Here is a 25,550-nt window from a genome sequence, read left to right as displayed (position 1 = left end):
AACTAAAATCGGGCTGTTACAGAGAGAAGCAGAGGCTCAAAGAAAATATGATGAACTCCAGCTACAACTTAAATCAGAGGCAAGTAGAAAATATGACGAACCCTAGCTTCAGCTTCAGAATATGATGAAGATGTTTCAGCAGTCACAAAATCTGCCATCTTGGACGTTTGTTTTCTTATTGTGAGAATATTTTAACAATATAACTTTTGAATACAATATATTTTGTTATTTCATTTATTAATTTAGATCATATAGATATTTCTTTCATTGGATTTGAAGTATCATTTTGATTTGCAGTTTTTGGTTGGATTTGATATTACAGGAAATTATGTTTACAATTTGGGTTCTATATGAATGAAAATGGGTTGGTAAAAATCTGCTAAAGTTAGTGGCGTTTTTTACAAACGCCGCTAAAGAACATGACTTTCAGCGGTGTTTGTAGGGAAAACGCCGCTAAAAGTCATATTTTTTTAGTGACATTTTTGGGAAAAGCGCCACTAAATGTCATGTTGTTTAGCGGCATTTGTGGAAAAAGCGCTGCTAAAGGTCATGTTCTATAGTGACATTTTTGTGAGAAGCGTCACTTAAGGTAATATTCTATAGCGGCATTTTTCCACATAAACGCCTCAAATTTAGCGGCGTTATCTATAGCGATAATTTTTGCGGCGCTTATCAAAACGCCGCAAATTGTTTTGGCAGTGCTTATGAGCACCTCTATAAGGCAAAAAAAAAAATCCCGCTAAAAATATGTTTTGCTGTAGTGATTGTCACTAACTATTGCCTTGATTCTATTTTGATCTCAACTATTAGGTTTTTTCGATTAGTCACTATAGTTTTCAAAATCAAATATTTTGGTCACTCAAAACTAATTTGAGTTTTTTTTATTGGTCTAATGGTCTAATAACAAATTTAGCCCTCTAATGTTTACACATTGTATCAATATTCAACAAATTTAGCCCTCAATGTTTACAAATTTTTCATTTTAGATCGAATTCTAAAAAATGCACATAACTTTATCTATAACTAAACAATCCATTTCCCATATTTTTATCTTCTACTTTGAAGTTAGAGATGGCACCTTGAGCTCACTTTTTTTTTTCTATTTCAAATATTAAATTTTGTTGTTTGTGGTTTATTTTTAATATAAGCTAACTGGTTGGTTGTTACAGCCTCTGCAGGAGATTTGTAATCAACTTTGATTCATCAATTATAATGTTTTAAATATCATTACTATATGGTATTTTTTCCATTCTTTTTTCCCTTATCTATGTGTTAGGTTAGTAAACAAGGTGTATAAAAATAATCTGTGCGAAAGATGATGTTAGAAATTTTATATTGGAGTAGGATAAAATTAAAATAAATTATAAACCTAAAGCTAAGATTTTTGGGTTAAGAAGCTTAAATTATTAATTTTTGTAAAAGACCCAAAATTAATTTATTGACTTTTTAGAATTAGAACTAAATTAACAAATTTTGTAAATTTTGAGGGTTAATTTTATAGAGTTTTTTTTAGAATTCAGACTAAAATGAAAAATTTTGTAAACATTGAGGGCTAATTTTGTTGAATATTTTATATCTAGGATCAAATTAATATAATGTGTAAACATTGGAAAGCTAAATTTGTTAGTAGACCAAAAATATGCAAATCTTTGAGTGACCAAAATATTGATTTCAAAAGTTTAATAACTAAATTAAAAATAATAATTTAGTAACTAAAATAAAAGGAAGATAATAGTTTAATAACCATTTTTGTAGTTTATCTAAAATATTTTAAGATGCTCATAATTCTAGTTTAGTATTACGGTTTAAAATTCTTTTGTCAACAAAATTAGTTTTTAATTAAATTTTTATCAATTCTTACATAAAGAAAAAACGTTTTCTTAAAAAAATAAATATGCCATCTTTAGTTTTTAATTAAATTTTGTATACAATATTCACTTTGATCTATAATTCTTATCAATTCTTATATAAGAGAAAAAACTGTTTTTAAATGTGCTTAAATATGTCTTCATTGTTATAATACCAATAGTGTTTATTAAGCTAAAGCTGGATAAGAAAAGGATTTTTCTTAAATTCGGTTTTTTAGTAAAGCCATATTATTATTATGAAAATGATTATATCAAACAATAACGTTATGTTATTTATATATTTTTTATTAATTTTATGCTATATCAATATTTTTATTTTAAATTTTAACATTCTCATCTTGATAAAAATTAATTTAAATTAAAATCTTAAAATTTAATATAAAAATATTAATGTATCATAAAAACTATTAAAAAATATAATAACTCTATTTCATACTATCTTTAAAATTAATGTAACTTATACTTTTCTTACATTCACATTAATATAGCAATGAGCATATATTATTAAGCCAACCCCTCTTTCTCCAACATCTCATTCATTTGAGTTTGACCCGTTGCCAGCCACCGCCACCTCTTTTCTCTTCTCCGATGGCTACCCCACCCCGCACTATCTTGTTAAGATTTCTTAGCTGAAAACATTTGTTTGATGAGAGACCCTTGTCTCCCATCTATTTTTCAATCAAAATACAAAGTTTAAATAGCCTTTCATCTCCTTTCTTTTCTCTTTTTTCCTACTCCAAAAAACCTAATTCAGATCATCCATCGTATTGGGTAAGGAAGCAATAAGAAGAAGAGGGAAAAAAAAGAAACGTTGTTGCTTATGTTTAGAAACTATCATAGAAAGTTATCTTATTTGGGTGAAAATCAAAAGGAAAGATCAGGGTCGATATCAGAGGAATTGGGAAGCTTTAGCCTCTAAGAACATGGCAACTTTCTCAATGCTGTTTTAGAAAGATGTATTTTCTTTTCATTCATTTCTTGCCTACTTTTCTAGTGTCTTCATAATCGCTTTAACTATATTTTTTTTATTTCCTTTCAAAGATATTATAATCAAAGTTCTCGCTATGGATTCTGGTAACAGTAGTAGTATGCAATCTTCAAGTGGTGGTGATGAAGAGTATGACTCAAGGCCTGAGTCAGTCGCAGCTTTTTTGAACGCTTCAAGCCATTTTAATCCCTTGTCAAATCAACAACCGTCACTTGTCCACCACTTAAACCAGCCACTCACTTTCTTTGATCCTATTCCTTCGCTAAATTATTTCAACCAATTCTCTCAATCTCAACCAAGAAATTCACTGCTAAATTTTGATGGTGTTAGGCCTCGAATGAGTATGAGATCCGAACCCAACCGTATTGAATTTAATAACCTACCAGGCTCATCGTTATCAAGCCAGTCTATCATAGGTTCACAAGGATTTAATCAAGGTTCATTTCCAAGCACAACATCGATGCAATCAACAGCAGTTCATGAGAATGGTGTTAGATCTTCAACACAGTCGGATCAGAAAACAAGTGTTGTAAAGAACCCCAAGAAACGAACAAGAGCGTCAAGGAGAGCACCAACTACAGTTCTCACCACCGACACAACCAACTTTAGAGCAATGGTGCAAGAATTCACTGGAATACCTGCACCACCATTTTCAGGTTCATCATATTCTCGAAGGCTGGACCTTTTTGGATCTGGCTCACGGTCCAGTCATTTGGAACCTTTAGCTTCTCTCTACCCTTTACGTCCCTCGGCTAAAAGGGTTCAGACGACTCCATTTGTATCCTCATCTTCTTCTTTACTTGATGCTGCTAATATTACCAGTACTACAAGCGATTCCTCCGTTAATCCTACTGCTTTCAATCCTAGTTCTAGTAACTATCAACTCCCTGGTGATATAGGCTTACTAAAGGAGCCTCATAATATATCAAACTTGCAGAACCAGACCCCCATACTATCGTTCCAGTCCTTTCTAGACCCTCCTCCGTTACACCCATCTCTTAATTTGCCTGGTTTCGGTCTGAAGTCCCAGGGAAGCTCAGCCATGCCTTCCATTGATGAACTGGGGTTGAGCCATGGTCATGGTAGTGCAGGCGTCGGTGGCTTACAAAGTCATGGGGTTGGCTTGAACGATGGGAACCAAGAGCATTTGAGGCCTTTAGATGGGAGTTATGGTAATACTGGTCATAATTCACAAAGAGTTAACAGCTGCAAAATGAACTACTCAGCGTCCTCATCAGCATTCCACCATGACAAGGGATTGGACACCGTTTCTTCAAGAACTGAAGGTACCCTTGATTCATGGATTTGTCCTGCAGAATAGAAATCATTAATCACTACTAAACTTAATTAATGTACAGAATATTGTCAGCACTAGAAGGGTTATTTTCCTCTTCTTTTTCTCTTTTGTTCATTTCAGAAATAATTAATTCACATTATATTTATGCTTAATTCCGTCAGTATACTTATATTATCCTCCTATGTCGGGATTAACACACTTAAAAAATGTACAGCAGTACAATTTAATCAAGTAGTTTAGAAAAATTATATGTTTTTAATATCGGGTTGGGGAATTCAACTGCAACATCTAGTGGGAGAAACTAATTAGGTCGGTGTTGTTAATAAATAAAAGGCCTTTTTCCGTTCCTTAAATATTAAATCCTCCTAACCCTAACCCTAACCCTAACCCCAATGCCTAGTGGTCCTGTCTACCCCATTCCCCAAGTGCTCCAAAATCTCTTGGGAACTGCATACAGAGAGAGGACCAAAGGACCTTCCCTGGCGCTTTCCACAGGCTTTAATTTCAACCCATTCAACTTCTAATTATTACAATGAAAATAAATAAAGACAACAAATTTTCTTTTGCTTAATTGATTTTATGTACAATCCCAGTAACTCAGTTTTTCCCTTTGGGTATTTTATTTTAATATATAGATAAATTTAATCTTTAATTTTTATTATTTTTGTTATTATTATTTTTATATATTAATCCATAAATTATTTGCATTTTGTTGAAAAATTATTAAACTATTAAAATTTTAATAATATTGACATGGTAACTCACGTAGCATTCATATATATTTCATAATTAACATCGATAAATTTTATAAAAATTTTTATGAACACTTTTAATTTTTTAATTTTAATTTTTTAATTTTTATGAATTATACGTGAATTACTACATTAGTGGTCATATCAATATTGTTAAAATTTTAACAGTTCAATTAATTTTTGGTTCAAACAAAATAATTTAGCTAAATTTTAAAAGTATGTGATTAAAATAACTGAAAATAATAATAATAATAAAATGAGTAAATATTAAGAACTAAATTTATAATTATGTTTTTATTTTTCAATTTAGGGTACGGTATATACGAACACTTCTTTTCATTGTCCAAATAATGGTAACAATATAATATTTGTTCAAATACAATCTTATATTAAATAGCTTTAATTCTAATTTTTCAATTAATATGATTGTAGTTTTAATTAAACTTAATATTTAATTTAATTGATTCATACGTGAACCCCAACAAATCATATTTAACTTTCAAGATTATAACTGATTTCCGAAACGTTTTTTAGGTTATGAAAGGAAATTACTTTTATATCGAAAAAAAAGAAAATTCTGCTTTTCAATTAAGTAAAATGATGGTGCGGAGCAATTGGTGGCAAGATTGAAGGAACCCATAGCTTACCTGCCGCAATCATAAACTACAAGTTAAAATAAGGCTTCCTATTATTTCAATTATAATTGTTTTTATTCTCCTTTCTTGTCCTTCATTTCGATTTTAAATTTGATTAAATAACCTGAATCATTTTATTAAATGATTAGTAGTTTTATTAAAAACAGGTGCCCTTCACCTTAAGATATACTTAATGAAGTATTATCGAGGGCAATTTTAGGAGATAGCCGAGACGGCTTTAGAATTCTATTCTTTTTCTTAATTTCATATAAGAGTTTAGAAATTGACAAATAATTTAAGGACAATTTTTAAATAGTGCTAGCGCGGTATAAAATAGTTATCACCAAATCCTTGTGATAGTTTATGTATAATTTTCGAATTTTAAAAAGTAACAATTGCAAATAGGTTATGTTTTAGGGAATGATTAGAGTTGAATTACATTAGTCGCAAATTGATGAAATAATTAAAGCAAGGTGAGATGCTATTCTGCCAAAAAGTCAATTATCATTAATCCTTTTTTCCCAACTTGATTGGTTGCCCCAGATTTTGCCTCACATGCTAGATCTTTTAGGTTATTTATTGGAATATACGCAGAGACGGGATCAAGAGCGTCTAAGTATGGTTGTCCGTATTTTCCAAATATAAGATGGACAAATTCGATTAAACAACAAATAAATAAAATAATAAAAAATAAAAAAAATTAAACACAAATCTAAATAAATAATGAATAAGTAAATAACAACGAAATTGAAAAGGTCGAGCATAAATAGTTTACGTAAAAAAATCCTTTCGAAAATGATAGAAAATCACGAGTAAAGATATTTTCTCTATAACAGCAAAAACAGAGAGTACAAAGATTGACATAAAGCTAAACCCCGAAACTCAAAATAAGAACCCTCAAAACATAAGCACAAAATTCTCTAAAAGCTTGTAAATGCTAATACCTAAATGTGTAATGAGTTATCTTTCTACAGTGGAAAAATGGTCTATTTATAGGCTAAATTCATAAGTCAAATAATATTAAAATAACCTACACTAATCAAAGCTTAAGTGAGAAACTATAAAAAGGGTTTAATTGAGAGAAGAAAAGCTGAAAAATGAGAGGCATAACTCTACAAATCTCCACCTTGAATCGTGTTTTCACAACGCTTTTTTTGTCAAATCCTGCCACGAGCTTATCCCGAACTATGCAAGATATTAACTGAGCCGAAGTTGTGCTTAGAAGCTGGAAGACTTCTAGTCTTCGACTTGTGCACTGCCAAATCAAAACTGACTCAGTTTTAATTTTCACAAATGCAATGCCATATCTTTTCAAAACCTGCATCCAAAATGGAACCTCTCTTATACGAAACTATTATACATTTTCCCTCCTATGACTAAGTTGTCTCTGCTTCAAATGAGTTGACATCAACTCCTTAATAGATGAGGGACGTCTTGTTTCACCAGTCATCATTGATCTTTATAGAACATAAAAGCTGTCAATCTTTTTACCTTTTATCAAAACGAAAGCCCCATGGGATACCTTACTGTTGTTTGACTCGATGTTAATTCTATAACCCTTCGAGTCTAAAATTCCAAAGGAGATGATATTTTTCTTTAAGTTAGGCACATGCCTAACATCTGACAGTGTTCAAATTGTCCCGTCGTGCATCCTGATATGAAAAGTAACGATATCGATTACTTTACTGGGTAAATCATTCCCTATATGCATAATTCCAGCTTCAACTAAACAATATGTGAAGAACCAATCCCTATTGGGATACATATGGAAAGAACACCCCGAATCCAGGATCTACTCGTACATAAGCTTGGAGCTTTTGCTTGTTGACACCAATAAGAAATCATCACCCTTTTCATTAGCCAAATTAGCACTAGCTAAATCATCCATGTTGTAACACCCTTACTAGTTTGGTCACCAAACCCAAGTAATGAGATGTTACAAACAATTACCAAACAATTTCATACAATTTATTGATGAAAATCTCAAATAAATACTAAATGATCACATACGAGCATGTGTAAATGTATTATTCAATCTACTTCGGGTAAATATTGAGTATAGGAAAGCTTAAAAACCTATTCAAAAGCATCCAAAATAAGTCAAAAACATCATATACAATGACCATCCTAAATGCCTAACCATTATGCCACATTTGGCACCTTAACCAACAATTCAAATCTAACTAAATGATCCTACTCAATCATACCAATATGCCTTCAATGGCACCTCAAATAATTCAAGCTAATCATGAACTCATTCAACCATATAATAATTCCACCTATGATTTTCATTTTAGCATAATAACCCAGATATAAAAGCTACCAAAACTTTTAAGTAAACCATAGGTATAAACATAACTTTTTTTCCAATTTCATGCTAACACACAATCTAGGCATATCATGAAACAAACCGAAACCAAGCATTAATCAAACATAATGCCAAACATATAACCATCTCATTCATGAAAACATTAAGCAAATAACCAAAGCAGCTATCAAGCTATCAACAAAATGACCATTGCCATCACACTTATACATATTTACACAAGCTTTCAGGACCAACAAAATTCAAAATAACCTTTATAAGTACAACACATCCTAGGTACATGCTAGAACCAAAAAGAACCCTTCACCAATATTTGAGTTCGGGATTGTCGTTGGATGCTAGAACAACAATCAAATCTTTAAGTACCTAACCTATACACGTAAAACAAAACCATACGCTAAGTAACTTAATGGTATTTCTATAATTCAAATATTAATAACTAATCTTAGATATAATGATGTATAAGTTAACACACATAAAAAATGCAATACAGTCATTACCATATGACAATTCACTCGTTCATTTTTTCAAACTATCACATTATTATTAATACTAGAACATGACATATATCATCTGATAATTAGATCGTATGCTAACATATTCCATTTCAAAATTTACCATTTAATACATTCAAAGTTCATAGTCATCCTTAACTTAAATGTTCCATTATCGAGGTTTTGGTTTCCATTTTCAATTCCCTATTAACATTACTCGGACTCAGACAGATACACAGATACACAGATCCAACCAACACACTAATTTGGCACCAAGTGCTTGATGGATAAATTCGTAATAATAAATTACACCTTGCGCTGGCTGGTTAAGACCGACAATAAATGTGCCCAACATTGGTTATATAACCGACAAATGGGATACCTAGCACTCTCCGACAGGTAGTCGCACAACCCTATTTCTCAATTTGATTCAATATACCAAATCTTCAATACTAAAACTAAATTTCCATCAATCCATTATCATGCATCTGTCAACATTATTCATTTCTTAAATCAAATCAATTCAATATATAATTCAATGTACATTATTTACATAACTATCAGTTTAAGTCTAATCTCACAATTAAACATTTAATCACATACATTCAATTCAATTAGCATTTCATACAGAATTCAAAAGAACTAACTCACCTTATCGACTTATGGAAACACAAAAATTTACACACTTTTTCATACCCTTTTTAACTTAAATTCATGCGAATTTGGTTAAATTCTTGTCAAAAAATTAATTATTATAAAATAATTAAATTGTACTTAAATTATGAACATGCTGAATTTTAATTAATTTTATAATTAATTTTGATTAATTTTGGTTATTTTCAACAGAATTGCACAAATGGAAAAAAATAGCTCGGTAGACACTGCTAGAAGCACAAAACCGAGAAGCAATTTGAAGTACCAAGGAAAATTACTTTCCAACCTAAGACGATCCAAAATCATGTATATCAATTCATAATATAATTGATTTTAATTTATATCCAAGTTAATTTGAGTTAATAAATTATTATTAATTAATTATGAAAAAGTGGTCCAATTGAAACAAACCGGCTAAGAAAAGGACAACCCAAAACCGTCCAAGTGCTGACCCAATTCAGCTCATTAGTTGATTAATTAAGCTTGCAAAGAGGCCCTTGAATACTTGTTCAAATTGCAATTAAACCCCTCCACAATTTGTGGCTTTGTAGATTTGCCCCAAGCCATATTTAGCAAAGTTGAAGCCATCAACTTTTCCACATGGGAGGCCGGCCAATGGGTGGCTATTTGGTTGCTATTTTTAGGAAATTTCAGCTGCTACATTTAGCTATAAAAACCCCCCTTGGCTGATCATTCAAGACATCCCTCATTCACATCTCTTCTCTCACAATTCTTCTCCCCTTTTTTACTTTTTCTCTCATTTTCCCATTCAAAGTTCCTTGCTCTTTTGCCAATTTCTCCTCTTGAGAAAGGGATCTTCTTCGGAAATTTTGGAGTGGCAAGTAAGTGTTCATAGCAGCCTTGATCAACGAGGACAACAAAGAACGAAGAATGGAGCAACCTAGTCAAGCCACGGAAAAACACCAGATTTGATTCTTGTTCCCTATCTCTTTAATTTTTGTTGTTTTTGTGATGAACATATCTATGAATATTTATGTTGTTGGAATGATTAATTTAATTAGCTTAGCTTGAATTTAATTCGTGTTGGGTTGATTGCAATTTATCCTCTTAAATTATTAAAATTGTGTTTCTGTTGTTATAGGCCTCGGTAAAGATGCTTGATTAAGTAAAATCATGCCTAAGTTATTCTTGCATTATAATTGTGATGGAACTGATGAATTAATTATTTAAACAGATTGAAATTGCAATTAATAGGCATAGTACTTAATCAGTGCATGTTTAATCATCTAAGGTAGCTGAGGGTTAAATTAGCAACGGTATCTGACGATATAATTGCGTTGCATAACTTGCAAGATTATTGTGATTAAACTATTTCAAGGTAAGGATACTTTGTTACCTCACATAGTATTTTATGTGTAACACCCCTTACCCATACCCGAGGCCGGGATAAGGTACGAGGCGTTACCGGACAAACATACAAACATTAAACTAAAATACGGGCCATAAAATTTCATTCATATTTCAAAACGTTCATTCGCTTACACATAGTCCCTTATTTGAGTCTACGAAGCCCAAAACATACTTTAGAAAGGGTTCAGGACTAAACCGAGAACTTACAAAAATCTTGGAAATTTCATGCTTTAAGGCTCCACATGGCCGTGTCCCGAAGTCATGTTCCATACACGGCTGAGACACATGGTCGTGTCTCTGCCTGTGTGGAATATACCTAGGCTATTTTCCAAGCTTTGGACAACCTTAATCTCTTACACACTTATACAAAATCAAAAGCATATAACATGGTATTCATTTAATGATTAAATATTCTCAATTAAACCACAAACATAGCATTTTTATGTCATCATACATGTGTATCTCATACTCATTTTACCTTGCTTATTATAGTACCACTTATACATTTATACCAAGATTATCATCTTACCAAATATCTTCAACTTAATCATCAAGCATTCATATTTAAAACTAGATCATATCTTTATAAAATACCACAATTCAGATGCGCAAAATAACATGTTTGCCTGAAACATTTCAATTCAACTCCATACCCAACAAGCATTACGTTTAGACTAGTCATATATATATATATATATATATACATGTCATGATACATATCATTCTCTTTCTGTTTTCTTAGAAACATATATCATTTATTTCATTATATCAATATTTCATATACCATAGTTTCCATGTATTCCACATATATTTATTTTTCTCCTCCTCCTCTCCATTCCACATCCTTAATGTATATAGCATTCTTGTAAGTACGATTTCACAATTTACTAATAAATGCTCACATCAAATTGTCCACACGAGTTATAGTCACTTACTTATTTATAATTCGAGCTACAGAGCTCCAAATTAAGATCCATAAATTTCCATTGAAACAATACTCATATATCTTTCCACCATAAAATTTTCATAATTTTTGGTTTAGCCAATTAGTACTGTTTATTCATTAAAATTTCCCCCGTTTTACATCCTGATAGTTCTGACCTCTCTTCACTAAAAATTAATTATATCACAGTACAGAACTCGGATAATGTTCTTGTTGATTTATCTTGAAAATAGACTCATTATGGATTTTAAAAATATAATTTTAAGAATCTAATTATTTTTATCCAAATTTTTGTGATTTTCCTAAGTCAGAATAGGGGATCACATAATCATTCTGAACAGTCTCACAAAAACATAAATATCTCAAAATATAGAACTCCTTTTCTTTCTCTGTTTATTTTATATAAAAATAAACTCATTAAGATTTAATTTGATATCTCATTCAGTTTCTGATTCAATTTCTACTATTTTTGGTGATTTTTTAAAATCACATTACTGCTACTGTCCAAAATAGTTTTATTGCTAATTCACTTTTTCACACTTTCTTTGTATTAACCTCATTTTAACATACATATCACAAATCATTTTCACCACGTTTCATACATCACAAGTATAGGCCCATGATCACAAGTCACCATAAAATCATCCTCATGTATAACTTACTTGTTTATAACCTTACCATATCCTGGTCACTTAATGAACACATCATTCACATAACCAAGTTCCTACACTTATTCATCACAAAACTCACAAAGCAATACATAGAGAGTCTCCCATTGAACACTTCAGATCAATCCTCGATACTTGGTGGTTTCAGTACATAGTTCCACCCATCATATAGTTCGGCTCTCTTGTACCCATGGTGAACACTCAGTACCACCCATGTGACCTAGCCAATTTATCTCGTAGCTCTCTTGTCTACATGGTGTCCTTCACCTGGAACCATGCATGCGACCTAGCTACATATATCCCGTAGCTCTCTTGTCTACATGGTGTAGACATAGTATCACCCATGCAACCTAGCTACATCATAATGTCTTATAGCTCTCTTGTACACATGATGTGCACTCAGCACCATACATGTGACCTAGCTACATACTATCTGTATCATCCAATCTTTCCAAAGGTTCAACCAAGATTTCTCTCTCTTTTCTAACAATTTCACCAATCAAGTAATTATCCACAAACATATTTCCAATATTATTATAAAATATCATAATACAAGTAATATTGATGTATTACTTACATATAAACTTACATCTCATTTAATATCAAGGCAATAACATTAAATTACACAATGCCTTATTAGAAATCATATGAACTTACAATTTCCCATAATATCCATAATCATAGAAATCACATTTATGTATGATAATTCAATGCACTTCATGTACCATAGACATATTTTTAAATCAATTCATAAACTTGGCACCATAATTATTTAATTTAACATAATTCAATTAATTCACTAAATTTAACTTTCAAATATAAATTACAAAGATTATTGCTGTATTATTATCATACCAACTTACATACTTTCAACACCTCAGAAATTATAATAAATATATCAATTTTACATTGAAACATGCATAAATTAATGCTTATTATACATATGAACTTACCTCGATACTAAAACGGTCATTTTACCAACTTTCCCAACTTTCGATTTTTCTCTCATTCTAGGTTCAAATCTCATTTTCTGGGATCTAAAACATCATATTTTACTTATTTAATTAATTTACTATTCAAAACAGTCCTTAACTCAAACTTTGGAAAAATTACAATTTTGCCCCTAAACTTTTGCATATTTACACTTTTTCCCCTAGGCTCGGGAATTAAAATTCATCCCTTATTCTTATGTTTTATGACATGATGATCACTTTTCCCTTCTACGACAACATCAAATTCTCACTCTAACATATACTTATGACTATTAGGTATTTTTACCCATTAAGCCCTTTTACTCATTTTTACTCAAAACCGAGTAGCACAAGTTGTCTAACATAATTTAAAACCTCATATTCTATCATAAAACAGCAAAGTAAACACATTTCACCTATGGTTATTTTTCCAAATATGAACCTTAGCTTAAATTATTGCTAGAATAAGCTTAATCAAATTACCGGGATTCTAAAAACGTAAAGAACTTGAAAAACGAGGTTAGGACGGACTTACTATTGAGCTTGGAAAGCTTGAAAACCCTAGCCATGGCTTCTTTTGTGCTAATTTCAGCCTCCATGAAAAAGATGAGTCAATTTTGGCTTTATTTTCCTTTTTTATTTCTTTTAATTACCAAATGACCAAAATGCCCTTTCTTACTAAACTTTCAAAAATTTCATCCATGTCCAATTTGTGTCCATCACTTAGAAATTGGTAAAATTTCTATTTAAGACCTCCTAATTAATACTTCAAAGCAACTTCATACTAGAAACTTCTAGAATGCAAGTTTTGCAACTTATTCAATTTAGTCCCTAACTTCAAATTGAGCACTTTATGCATAGAATTTCTTCACGAAATTTTCACACAATCATGAAATCATATCATAGACCTCAAAATAATCATAAAATAATTATTTCTATCTTGGATTTTGTGGTCCCAAAACCTCTGTTCCAACTAGACCCAATTTTGGGCTATTACATTATGTGCTTATTAAATTGAGTTAATTGTTTGAATTGACATAGGGATATGTTTAAAAGATTATCTCGATTTATTAAGTATGTATGTGCTATAACATATTTTCCTATTAATATTTGTTTAATCGATTGAATTGACATAGAGATATGTCCAATAGATGAATGGAGTTTTGTAGGTGAGTATGTTCATAAGTTAGCAAATTACCGAGTTGCCGTGAATTTATTCATAACAACATAAACATGAGTTTAATAATTGTAAGTTAAAGAAATGTAATTCATCTAACACAATTATGTCATCTTGATTAAACTCGTATTTTGAAATCATGCATTTGAGATTTATTTATTTAGTTTACTTAGTTTAAAATCTTAGTTTTTAATCACCCTCTTCAAACAAAATATTTTTCTTCACCAAAGTGTTCTAAATAACATTCATAAATAGTTCTTTTCACAGTCCCTGTGGGTACAATAACTCGACATTTACTTATCACTTTATTACTAGTTGCAATTGTGTACTCTTGTAGATTTCCATCGTTCCAAGTTTTTGGCACCGTTGTCGGGGACTGTTTTAAAAAGTCATTATTTGTGAATTTGTTAGTATTTCATTTTGGTTTAATTTTATGTTTAAATTCTAACTTAATTAATCTTTCTGTGATTATTTCAGGTGTTTATGGGTATTGACCGAATAATCGATTTACTCTCTGTAGACCCTGAGATTGAACGAACTTTCTGACAGCGAAGAAGACAAGCAAGTCAGAGAAGGACCGAAGAGATGAATTTCAAAAATTTGAATCAAGGAAACAGAGCAAACCCTGCTCAAAATCCTATCCTTATTGCTGATGATAGGGATAGAGCTTTAAGACAATATGTCGTGCTAGTGTTTAATGATCTTAATCAAGGTATTAGAAGACCTGAAATTGAGGCATAACAGTTCGAGCTGAAGCCAGTAATGTTCCAGATGCTTCAGACAGTGGGCCAATTCAGTGGAATGCCTACCGAAGATCCTCAATTACACTTAAGACTATTTATGGAGGTGAGTGATTCTTTCAAATTAGTCGGAGTACCCGAAGATGCATTACGATTAAAGATGTTCCCATATTCACTAAGGAAAAGAGCTCGAGCCTGGTTGAACTCATTGCCACCAAATTCAATTTCCACATGGCAAGAGTTAGCAGAAATATTCATCATGAAGTATTTCCCGCCTAGCAAGAATGCTAAGTTGAGGAACGAGATCACTACTTTCCAACAAATAGATGATAAGTCCTTGTATGAGGCATGGGAAAGGTACAAAGAATTATTACGGAAGTGCCTTCATCATGGAATCACACATTGCATCCAACTTGAGACATTTTATAATGGTCTCAATGCTCACATGAGGATGGTAGTGGACGCTTCTGCTAACGGTGCTCTCCTTTCTAAGTCTTATAATTAGGCTTATGAAATCATTGAGAGGATTGTCCGCAACAATTACCAATGACCAACCAATCGAGTAGTGTCAAGAAGATGAGTTGCTAGAATACATGAAGTAGACGCTCTTACTTCACTCGCATCTCAGGTATCATCAATACCCTCAATGTTAAAAAATCTTACTACTAATGGGTCTAATAGTTTTGCAGCACAACCACCAAATCAATTTGAAAGTATAGCCTGTGTTTATTATGGGGAAGGACATTTATTCGAAGAATGTCCATCAAACCCAGAATCCATTTATTACATGGGGAACTAGAACCAAAATTGAGGAAAGCAAAGACTGCAATCCAATTTCTATAACACATCGTGGCAAAATCACCCCAATTTTTCTTGGAGTGACCAAGGGGCTGGAACCAGTAACACTTAACCCTAACCTAGACCAACCCAGCCGCCTAGTTTCCCCCAACAAGTTCAGAAACCAGCTCAAGCTGAATCATCCAACAGCTTAGAGAATTTATTGATACATGGCGAAAAATAACGCCACTCTAAAAAATTTGTGAATTAAGTGGGCCAGCTTGCTACTGAACTCAGAAACCGATCACAAGGTGTTTTACCTAGTGATACAGAGAATTCGAGGAATCCAAGGAAGGAGCATTGTAAAGCATTGACATTAAGGAGTGAAAAGACATTAGAGTCCAACACTGTCGAAGTTGAAAAGGAGCCAACAGATGCTCAAGAATCAAAGGAAGTTCAACCAAGTGTTGAAATTCTAGTTTCACTGGAACCTAAATTTGCAAAATTAGACAAGGTAACTTCTGAACCAGCTAATTTTGATCAACTAACAACTCCGTTAGATGCAAAATTGCCATAGAAGATGAATCAACCAGTTCCAGTAAAGAAACCACCACCACCCTACCCTCAAAGACTTCAAAAGTAGAAGCAGGAGATTCAATTCAAGAAGTTCATAGACGTACTCAAACAACTTCATATCATCATCCTGTTGGTTGAAGCAGTTGAGCAAATGCCAAACTATGTCAAATTCATGAAGGATATCCTGTCCAAAAAAATGAAAACTTGGAGAATTTGAGACGGTAGCTCTGACGAAGGAATGCAGTGCATATCTTTAAGACAAACTACCCCCAAAGTTGAAGGATCCTGGATGTTTTACCATCCCTTGCAACATTGGAGCAACATATTGTGGTAAGGCATTATGTGACTTAGGTGCGAGTATTAACTTGATGCCTATGTCAATATTTAGGAATTTGGGGATAGGTGAAGTTAGACCAACTACGGTTACACTTCAATTAGCAGATCAATCCTTAGCACATCCAAAAGGAAAAATCAAGGATGTATTGGTACGTATAGATAAATTTATCTTCCTTACTAATTTTCTTATTCTAGACTTTGAAATAGACAAAGAAGTGCCAATTATCTTAGGAAGACCGTTCTTAGCAACCGGAAGGACACTTATTGATGTGCGGAAGGACGAGCTTACTTTACATGTTCAGGATGATCAGGTAACATTTAACATTTTTAAGTCTATGTAATTTCCTAACACAATTGATGATTGTTCTGCATTATCCGATTTAGAGGATTTAATAGTGGAGAAGGAGCTCAACTATGTTGAGCATCTGTTGGAACAAATTTTGACATCAGATCCTCCAAATGATGAAGAAGAGGATGAATACTTAGCGTTGTTAGAAGCTAATCAAATGAGATTTAATCTGCAATCCCATTTTGAATCTTTAGAATTAGAGAAAATGGGTTATGCCCAACCAAAAGCGTCAATCGAAGAGTCATCGAAATTAGAACTTAAAGTACTACCTTCACATTTAAAATATGTTTATTTAGGTAATGCTTCTACTTTGCCTATGATTGTTTCAGCAAATTAACTAGTGAGCAAGAAGAAAAACTCATCCTGGTGTTGAAATAATTCAAGAAGGCTATCAGATGGACCATAGCCGATGTTCATGGAATTAGTCCATCTGTATGCATGCACAAGTTTATCTTGGAAGATGGCAAAAAAGGGATGATTGATGGACAATGAAGACTGAACCCCATCATGAAGGATGTAGTCAAGAAAGAAATCATCAAGTGGTTAGATGCAGGTATAATCTACCCCATCTCGGACAGTTCATGGGTAAGTTCGGTCCAGTACGTGCCAAAGAAAGGAGGTATCATAGTCATTGAAAACGAGAATAACAAGTTGATACTGACTAGAACAGTTACGGGATGGAGAATTTGCATCGATTATCGGAAGCTGAACAAGGCGACTAGGAAATATCACTTTCCTTTGTCGTTTTTGGACCAGATATTGGATAGACTCACAGGGCGAGACTATTACTATTTTCTTGATGGATACTCGGGGTATAATCAGATTACAGTATCACTGAAAGATCAACACAAGACAACATTCACCTGCCCGTATAGTACATTTGCATTTAGACGCATGCCATTTGGTTTATATAATGCACCTGCTACATTTCAAAGATGTATGATGTCTATTTTTACTAACATGGTTGAGAAGTATTTGGAAGTTTTTATGGATTATTTTTCAGTATTCGAAGATACATATGATGATTGCCTAGCTAATCTAGCCAAGGTACTAAAGCGATGCGAAGAAACAAACCTAGTACTCAACTAGGAAAAGTTTCATTTCATGGTATGAAAAGAGATTGTTCTAGGGCATCGGATAACAAGACATGGAATAGAGGTTGATAAAGCAAAGGTAGATGTTATTAAGAAACTCCCACCTCCAACATCTGTAAAGGGCGTTAGGAGCTTTTTGGGTCACGCCGTTTTCTATCGAAGATTCATCAAGGACTTCTCCAAAATTGCTAAGCCCTTATTCAAATTATTGGAAAAGGACGCGAAATTCAAATTTGATGAAGAATGCTTAAGAGCTTTTTAAGATTTGAAGAGTTGACTAGTCTCGGCACCCATAATCGTCACATCAGACTGGAATTTACCATTTGAATTGATGTGTGGCGGAAGTGACTTCGCGATAGGAGCTGCCATGGGTCAACGAAGGAACAAAATTTTTCATCCCATCTACAATGCGAGTCAGACTCTGACAGGAGCTAAACTGAATTATACGATAACAGAGAAAGAGTTACTTGCTGTTATGTTTGCTTTTGACAAGTTTCGATTTATCTTGTACATACCAAAGTGACTGTTTATACGGACCACTCGGCAATCAAGTATTTACTTGCCAAGAAAGACGCTAATCCGAGACTGATCTGATGAGTGCTACTACTTCAAGAGTTCGATCTAGAAATTCAAAGTCGAAAGGGATTGGAAAACCAGGTAGCAAACCACTTGTCCAGACTGGAGCCGCAAGAAGGGAACTCTCCTCTTATACCAATTCGAGAGATGTTTCTAGATGAACACATACTGAAGGTAAATCATGTCCATAATACCCCTTGGTTTGCTGATATTGCTAACTTTTTAGCTTGTGGGTTGATGCCGATTGATAAGACGTATCATTAAAAGAAAAAGTTCCTTCACAATGTGAAGTACTATTTCTGGGAAGAGTCGTATTTGTTTAAAAAATGTGCAGATCAAATGATCAACAGATGTGTGGCAGAAGATGAAGTACATAAGATTTTATACCATTGTCACTAAGCTCTGAGTAGGGGACACTTCGGAGGTACACATACTGCAACCAAGGTATTGTAAGTCGGATTCTTTTGGCCAACATTATTCAAAGACGCATATGCTTACGTAAAGAGTTGTGATCGATGTCAAAGGGTTGGAAATTACACCAATAGAAATGAGATGCCTCGAACAAATATCATTGAAATAGAATTGTTCGATGTTTGGGGTATTGACTTTCTCGATCCTTTCCCTCCATCTTTTGGTCACAAGTACATCTTGGTAGCTGTAGAAAATGTGTCTAAGTAGATTGAGGCTTTGTTTGGATGGGCGATTGACTGCAGTGAGGTGCGTTTAGCTTACTTTTTGTCTCACGCTACAGTATCGCTACAGTAGCTAATCTCACCGCCACTGCTGTTTTTACACTACCCGCAGCTAAACGCACAGCCCATCCAAACTCACCTTGAGGCTGAAGCCTATCCGACAAATGATGCTACGATTGTGATGAAGTTTTTGCTGAAACATGTGTTCACAAGGTTTGGAACCCCAAGAGGCATCATTAGTGATGAAGGGTCCCATTTTGTGAACAAGTGGTTGAAATGGTTATTAGATAAATATAGAGTGAAACACAAGGTTGCTATAGCTTACCATCCGCAGACGAATGGGCAAGTTGAACTGGCAAACAAGGAGATCAAAGGCATACTTGAGAATGTAGTTTGCCTGAACCAACGAGATTGGTCCAAAAGACTGGATGATGTTTTATGGGCTTACAAGACAGAATACAAGACACCTTTAGGGATGTCACCCTACAGGTTGGTCTTTGGGAAAACCTGTAATCTGCCCTTAGAGTTAGAGCACAAAGCTTACTGGGCCTTTCGACTACTCAACTTGGATCTGAAGCTTGCTAAAGAGAAACGGATGCTCCAACTTAATAAGCTAGAGGAATTTCGAATGTTCTTATACGAAAATGCCAAATTACTCAAGGAGAGACTTAAGAAATGGCATGACAAGCACATTCGAGTTCAAGAATTTGAAGTAGGTCAGCAAGTCTTGTTATTTAATTCCAGATTAAGGTTCTTTCCAGGTAAACTAAAATCATGTTGGTCCGATCCATTTACGATTCATCACGTCTATCCATACAGAGTTGTTGAACTCTAAGGTATAGGAGGTAATTTTCAAGTTAATGCTCAGCGTCTGAAACATTACTAGGGAGATAAGATTGAACGGAATCAAATTTTATTCATTTTATCAGATGTTTAGATTTTCTTATTTTCCTTTTTAATAAATGATTTAGAGTATATTTTCGGGATTAGTATGTTTAAATAAATTTTATCTAGGAGATTGAAACTTAAACGGGACCACTTGTGACCCCTCCAATCTTTCTTGAGAATTGATTTTAACATAATTTTTCTAGAAATTATTCCCTAAATAGAAAATTAAATTTTTGGTTTTTCAAATAAAAAGGTCAATTTTGACCCAAGTTTTAAATTGCAACTCAATTTCAAATTTTCATTAAGTCTAGGGACTTAATTGAATTATTTTAAAATTTGGTTTCTCTTTTCATAAATAATAAAAATTAGGTGTCTCTTTTTGTAAATATTTTTAGAAGGTATCTAGAATAAATGTTTTTAATTAAAAAATTTACAAATAATAACAATAAGATGATAATCTTTAATATATAATTATATATATTATAATTGATATATTAATTTTTATCAACTTAGCATTGAATTAGGATTAGTTTAATTTTAATATTTTTAATAAATTAATAACATTAATAATTTAATATGCATATATTTGATTATTAATTTTGTTAACTTTGAGTAGAATTAGAATTAGATTTTTTTTTAATTGTTAAATTATAGTAAGAATTCTACTCTAATTCCTACTACTCTCACTATAAATTCCACACTTACTTCCCTCCATTCATTCATCACTCAAAACCCCAAAGCACCAAATCCCTTAAGTGCCGCAAGCCCCTAGCCATAACATCACCCAGCAGTCGGCCAGGACACGCCCAGCAGACCTCACGCACGCCCGTCCATTGCGCGCCTGGCCTTGCTCAGCGCCAGCTGCTCCAGCCCTAGCTGCCCAGGCTGTGTCCTGCACCTGCGCCTAGTGCCTACACGCTCACACCAGGCCTACTCGACGAGGCTCCACACACTATTGCCTGCTACCGCGCCCTTCCACTCGTGCACCTAGCAGCGTTCCAACACCCGAGCGGTACACACCTTCACCCATCCTTAGCTAAATCCTCCAACCTACCTTAAATTAACCTCTTTTGCTTTCTAACTATTTTTTTAGGAGTTCTTAAAAAAAGGCGGGAAGATCGAATTTTCTCTTAAATTTTAATTTTATTCTAATATTTAATTTTTCAATTTATTGAATCATTAATAATTTTTATTAATTAAATTTTTGAGAAAATAAATTTTCCCATCTTTTGTTTAGGTTAATCATGCCTCGCAAGAGAACTTGTGCCTGTACCCAAATTGATAAAACATAAAACAAGTTCCATTGTGAAGAAGCCAAAGCAAGATACGAGAGTATCTTCAAAAATCAATAGATGCATTTAGAGAAAGTCTTTACATTGAAAGAGAGCAACTACAAAGACTTTATGGCACGTATTCGTCAAGTTACTGAAGCCCTCAATTGGGAATTGTTTTGTGAGAAGAGACCTAGTGTGGATGAGGAGTTAGTGCATGAATTCTATGCGAATTTAACCTCAAGAGAGTTGACGAAAGTTCTAGTTCGCGGAATCAAGGTACCAATAACTTCAAACTCTTTTAATGAGTTCTTTGAATTTCATGATTTTGAAAACGACGATTATTCTTCCTTGATGAGTAATATAGAGCATGCAAATTTGCAAGAAATTCTTGAGGAACTTACAGTTCCAAGTTCTAGGTGGACTGTGTCAAAGCAAGGAATCCACACTTGTCAAAGAGAATATTTGACACCACTCGCAAAGGTATGGTTCTATTTCATCCGATTCAACCTTATGCCTAGTTCACATAGAACTACGATTTCATTAGAGCGAATGGTCTTATTATACTCAATTTTAACTGGAAAGACCATTGATGTGGGAAAAATCATCCTGAGAGAAATACGGAATTGTGCCGTTAGACGTTCTGGCCCAGCTTACTTTCTCTTTACAATAACAATTTTGTGCTTGAAAGCTAAAATTCTTGCAAACGTAAAGGGGACAGGCTATAGCTAGGGCACAATGACAGATTGGGACCTCTACCGAATAGCTGGAGAATCTGTTCTACAGCAACGAGTTCAAGAAAGTAAGGACCCCGAAGAAAAAGAAGAAGATCCCACAATGTAGTCAGCTGAAGTCCCAGATAAGACGGAACCAATGAAACCAGAAGCTAAACCTGATGTCGAAACATCAATGTTCAGAGCTCAACCGCCTAGCCCAGATCTTCGAGATGAGCTGTCAAAGTTTATGGACATAATGCAGCATATGCAATGGCAGCAACAAGCTTACTAGAGATACTAAAAAATAAGGGATGACTCGATGAGAAGTGCTCTTAAGAAAATTTACAATGACCAATTTATTTTTGTACCTGAGTTTCCAAATTTTATATTTGAACCATGGAGTCCATTATCGAAGAAAGAGCGAAGCGATTCATGCAAAGGCAATAATGATGGAGCAAAAGATGAGTCAAATTCGGGAGGAGTTGCAAATAAATAAAAATGGAGGATCTCGACTTTATTTTATTTTTTTAGGTTATTTTAGGATTAAGTTAATTAGTAATTTTTATTCTTGCCTAATAAAATAAGAGAGGAAAATCATTAATAAAATTTGAGCAAGTCGCAAAGTATAAAGTGTGACAATAGATATATACATGTCTGGGATTGAATTTAGAGAGAGCTTGGTACTTAAGCAATCAAATTGACTCACCTCCTCTTTGCTAGAATCCTACCTGGTGTATAGTATCTATTCACTTTAAACAATGCGGACATTGTTCATTTTAAGTAGGGGGATCGAAAAATTGAATTATTTCCACTTAGAATAAATTTTTCTTTTAATTATGATTAGCATATATTTTTTCAATAATTTGAAATTTTGTTAAGTATGCTAAACTTCAAGATAAATAAAGTTTTGTTATTTCAATAAATTATTATGTTAGCTTAATAATGATATGAATGTATTTTAATAAAGCATGCAAATCGTACCATAAATTTTTAGTTCCTTACGAAAGTTAGGCATGTATGAAAGTTTAAGTCTTTATAATTGATTTAGTAGTTTCTTGAGGCGAAATCTTAGGAAGCATGGAATGTTGAAAATGATTTAGGCAACTATTGTTTGGACCGTTTGAGCCTTTCAAGCCAACCATGATGAAATTTTATCCCTTGAAACCCAACTTTAAGACTATATGGCCTAATTTTATTTGGACCCTTGCAGCATTTAGCCATTACTTTTTCTCTTAATTATCTTTAAATTGTCCCAAACACTAGACTCAGTACTATTCTTTGAAAATAAGTTTGGGGGAGTTGAAAGAAATATCAAATGCTCAAAAAAGTGTAGTAGATGAAGCAAGTTCTCATATTGATTGGAAAAAAAAAAACACATGTACTTGAAAGAAAATAGATGTATAAAAGAGCATGTGAAAATTAAGTAAGTTGGTGCATCGAAGCTAGAAATTCCGAAGGTTCAATTAACGCTGAGTCTAGAGTTTTAAGCCTAAAATTATCTATCTTTCACCTACCCCTAGCCTAGCCACGTTACAATCTTGCTAAATACCTATTGATTCAAGTTTCTATGCTACCTACATTAGTGGAGAGAAATTGCTATGATCAACAGATGAAGACATAAGTTAAACTTAATGATTGCAGCTTAGTCTTGAATAAGGGAATAAAAATCAAACTGGTAAGGGTTAAAATGTCATTGTTAAGGAAGCATTTCGTCTAATTTTGCTATTGTAATAGCTGTTGAGATTAATTTGAATGATAGGTATACTTAAGTAGTGTAACTATCAAACTTCTTATTTTTGAGCATAAGTATATTAAAAACATAATTTTGAGAAAAATGTTGTTCTGAATGAGTTTTTCAAAGGTGTTTTTGAGAAATTCTTTTCAAAACTCGTGCATTACTTGGGATGAGCAATGAATTGAGTTTGGGAGTGTGGAAACACAAAAATTTACACATTTTTTCATACCCTTTTTAACTTAAATTCATGCGAATTCGAATAAATTCTTGTCGAAAAATAATTAATCATTATAAAATAATTAAATTGTACTTAAATTATAAACATGTTGAATTTTAATTAATTTTGGTTATTGTTGACAAAATTGCACAAAAGACAAAAAATGGCTCAGCAGACAGTGCTAGTAGCACAAAATCGGAAGCAATTTGAAGTACCAAGGCAAATTACTTTCCAGCCTAAGACGGTTGAAAATTATGTGTATCAATTCATAATATAATTAATTTTAATTTATATCCAAGCTAACTTGGGTTAATAAATTATTATTAATTAATTATGAAAAAATGGTCCGATTGAATTGAACCGAGTGAACCGAACCGGCTAAGGAAAGGACAGCCGAAAACCGTCTAAGTGCTTACCCAAGTCAGTTCATTATCTGTTTAATTAAGATTGCAAAGAGGCCCTTGAAGACTTGTTCAAATTTCAATTAAACCCTTCCACAATTGGTGGCTTTGTAGATTCACCCCAAGCCATATTTAGCAAAGTTGAAGCCATCAACTTTGCCACATGGGAGGTTGGCCAAGGGGTGGCTTTTTGGCTATTATTTTTAGCAAATTTAAGCTGCCACATTCAGCTATAAAAACCTCCCTTGGCTGATCATTCAAGACATCCCTCATTCACATCTCTTCTCTCATAATTCTTTTATCCTCTTTCACTTTTTCTCTCATTTTCCCATTTAAAGTTCTTTTCTCTTTTACCGATTCCCCTCTTGAGAAAGGGATCTTCTTTAGCCATTTTGGAGCAAAAATTAAGTGTTCATAGCAGCCTTGATTAGCAAGGACAACAAAGAAGGAAGAATGGAGCAAACTAGTCAAGCCACAGAAAAACACCAGATTTGATTCTTGTTCCCTATCTCTTTAATTTTTATTGTTTTTGTGATTAACATATCTATGAATATTTATGTTGTTGGAATGATTAATTTAATCATCTTCAATTGAATTTAATTCGTGTTGGGTTGATTGCATTTTGTCCTCTTAAATTATTAAAATTGTGTTTATGCTGTTATAGGCATCGGTAAAGATGTTTGATGAAGTAAAATCATGCCTAAGTTATTCTTACATTATAATTGTGAGGGAACTAATGAATTAATTATTTAAATGGATTGAAATTTCAATTAATGGACACAGTACTTAATCAGTGCATGTTTAATCATCTAAGGTAGCTGAGGGTTAAATGAGCAACGGTATTTGACGATACAATTGCGTTGCATAACTTGCAAGATTATTGTGATTAAACTGTTTCAAGGTAAGGATACTTTGTTACCTCACATTGTATTTTATGTGCTTATTAAATCGAGTTAATTGTTTGAATTGACATAGGGATATGTTTAAGAGATTATCTCTATTTATTAAGTATGTATGTGCTATAACATATTTGCCTAT

At 33.1% G+C, this 25,550-nt stretch overlaps 1 protein-coding gene and 1 non-coding gene across 2 annotated transcripts; one reads left to right on the top strand and one right to left on the bottom strand.

Annotated features, from left to right (window-relative positions):
• The first annotated feature begins 2,323 nt into the window (after positions 1-2,323).
• On the top strand, positions 2,324-4,305 carry LOC108465067 (uncharacterized). Its single transcript, XM_017765375.2, has one exon. It carries the CDS (start codon positions 2,933-2,935, stop codon positions 4,175-4,177), a length of 1,245 nt encoding a protein of 414 aa, XP_017620864.1. The 5' UTR covers positions 2,324-2,932; the 3' UTR covers positions 4,178-4,305.
• Positions 4,306-15,173: 10,868 nt separating this feature from the next.
• On the bottom strand, positions 15,174-15,280 carry LOC128281943 (small nucleolar RNA R71). Its single transcript, XR_008272235.1, has one exon. It is a non-coding gene; the product is annotated as a small nucleolar RNA R71 (small nucleolar RNA).
• Between the last annotated feature and the right edge of the window lie 10,270 nt (positions 15,281-25,550).

This window comes from Gossypium arboreum, chromosome 1 (genome assembly GCF_025698485.1).
Source record: "Gossypium arboreum isolate Shixiya-1 chromosome 1, ASM2569848v2, whole genome shotgun sequence".
Taxonomy (NCBI): Eukaryota; Viridiplantae; Streptophyta; class Magnoliopsida; order Malvales; family Malvaceae; genus Gossypium; species Gossypium arboreum.
The sequence above is the reverse complement of the archived record's forward strand: the minus strand, read 5'-3'. Positions and strand labels throughout refer to the sequence as shown.

Bases quoted from the DNA above. Each gene is read 5' to 3' on its own strand.
- LOC108465067 (XM_017765375.2), top strand. From the start codon at position 2,933: ATGGATTCTGGTAACAGTAGTAGTATGCAATCTTCAAGTGGTGGTGAT.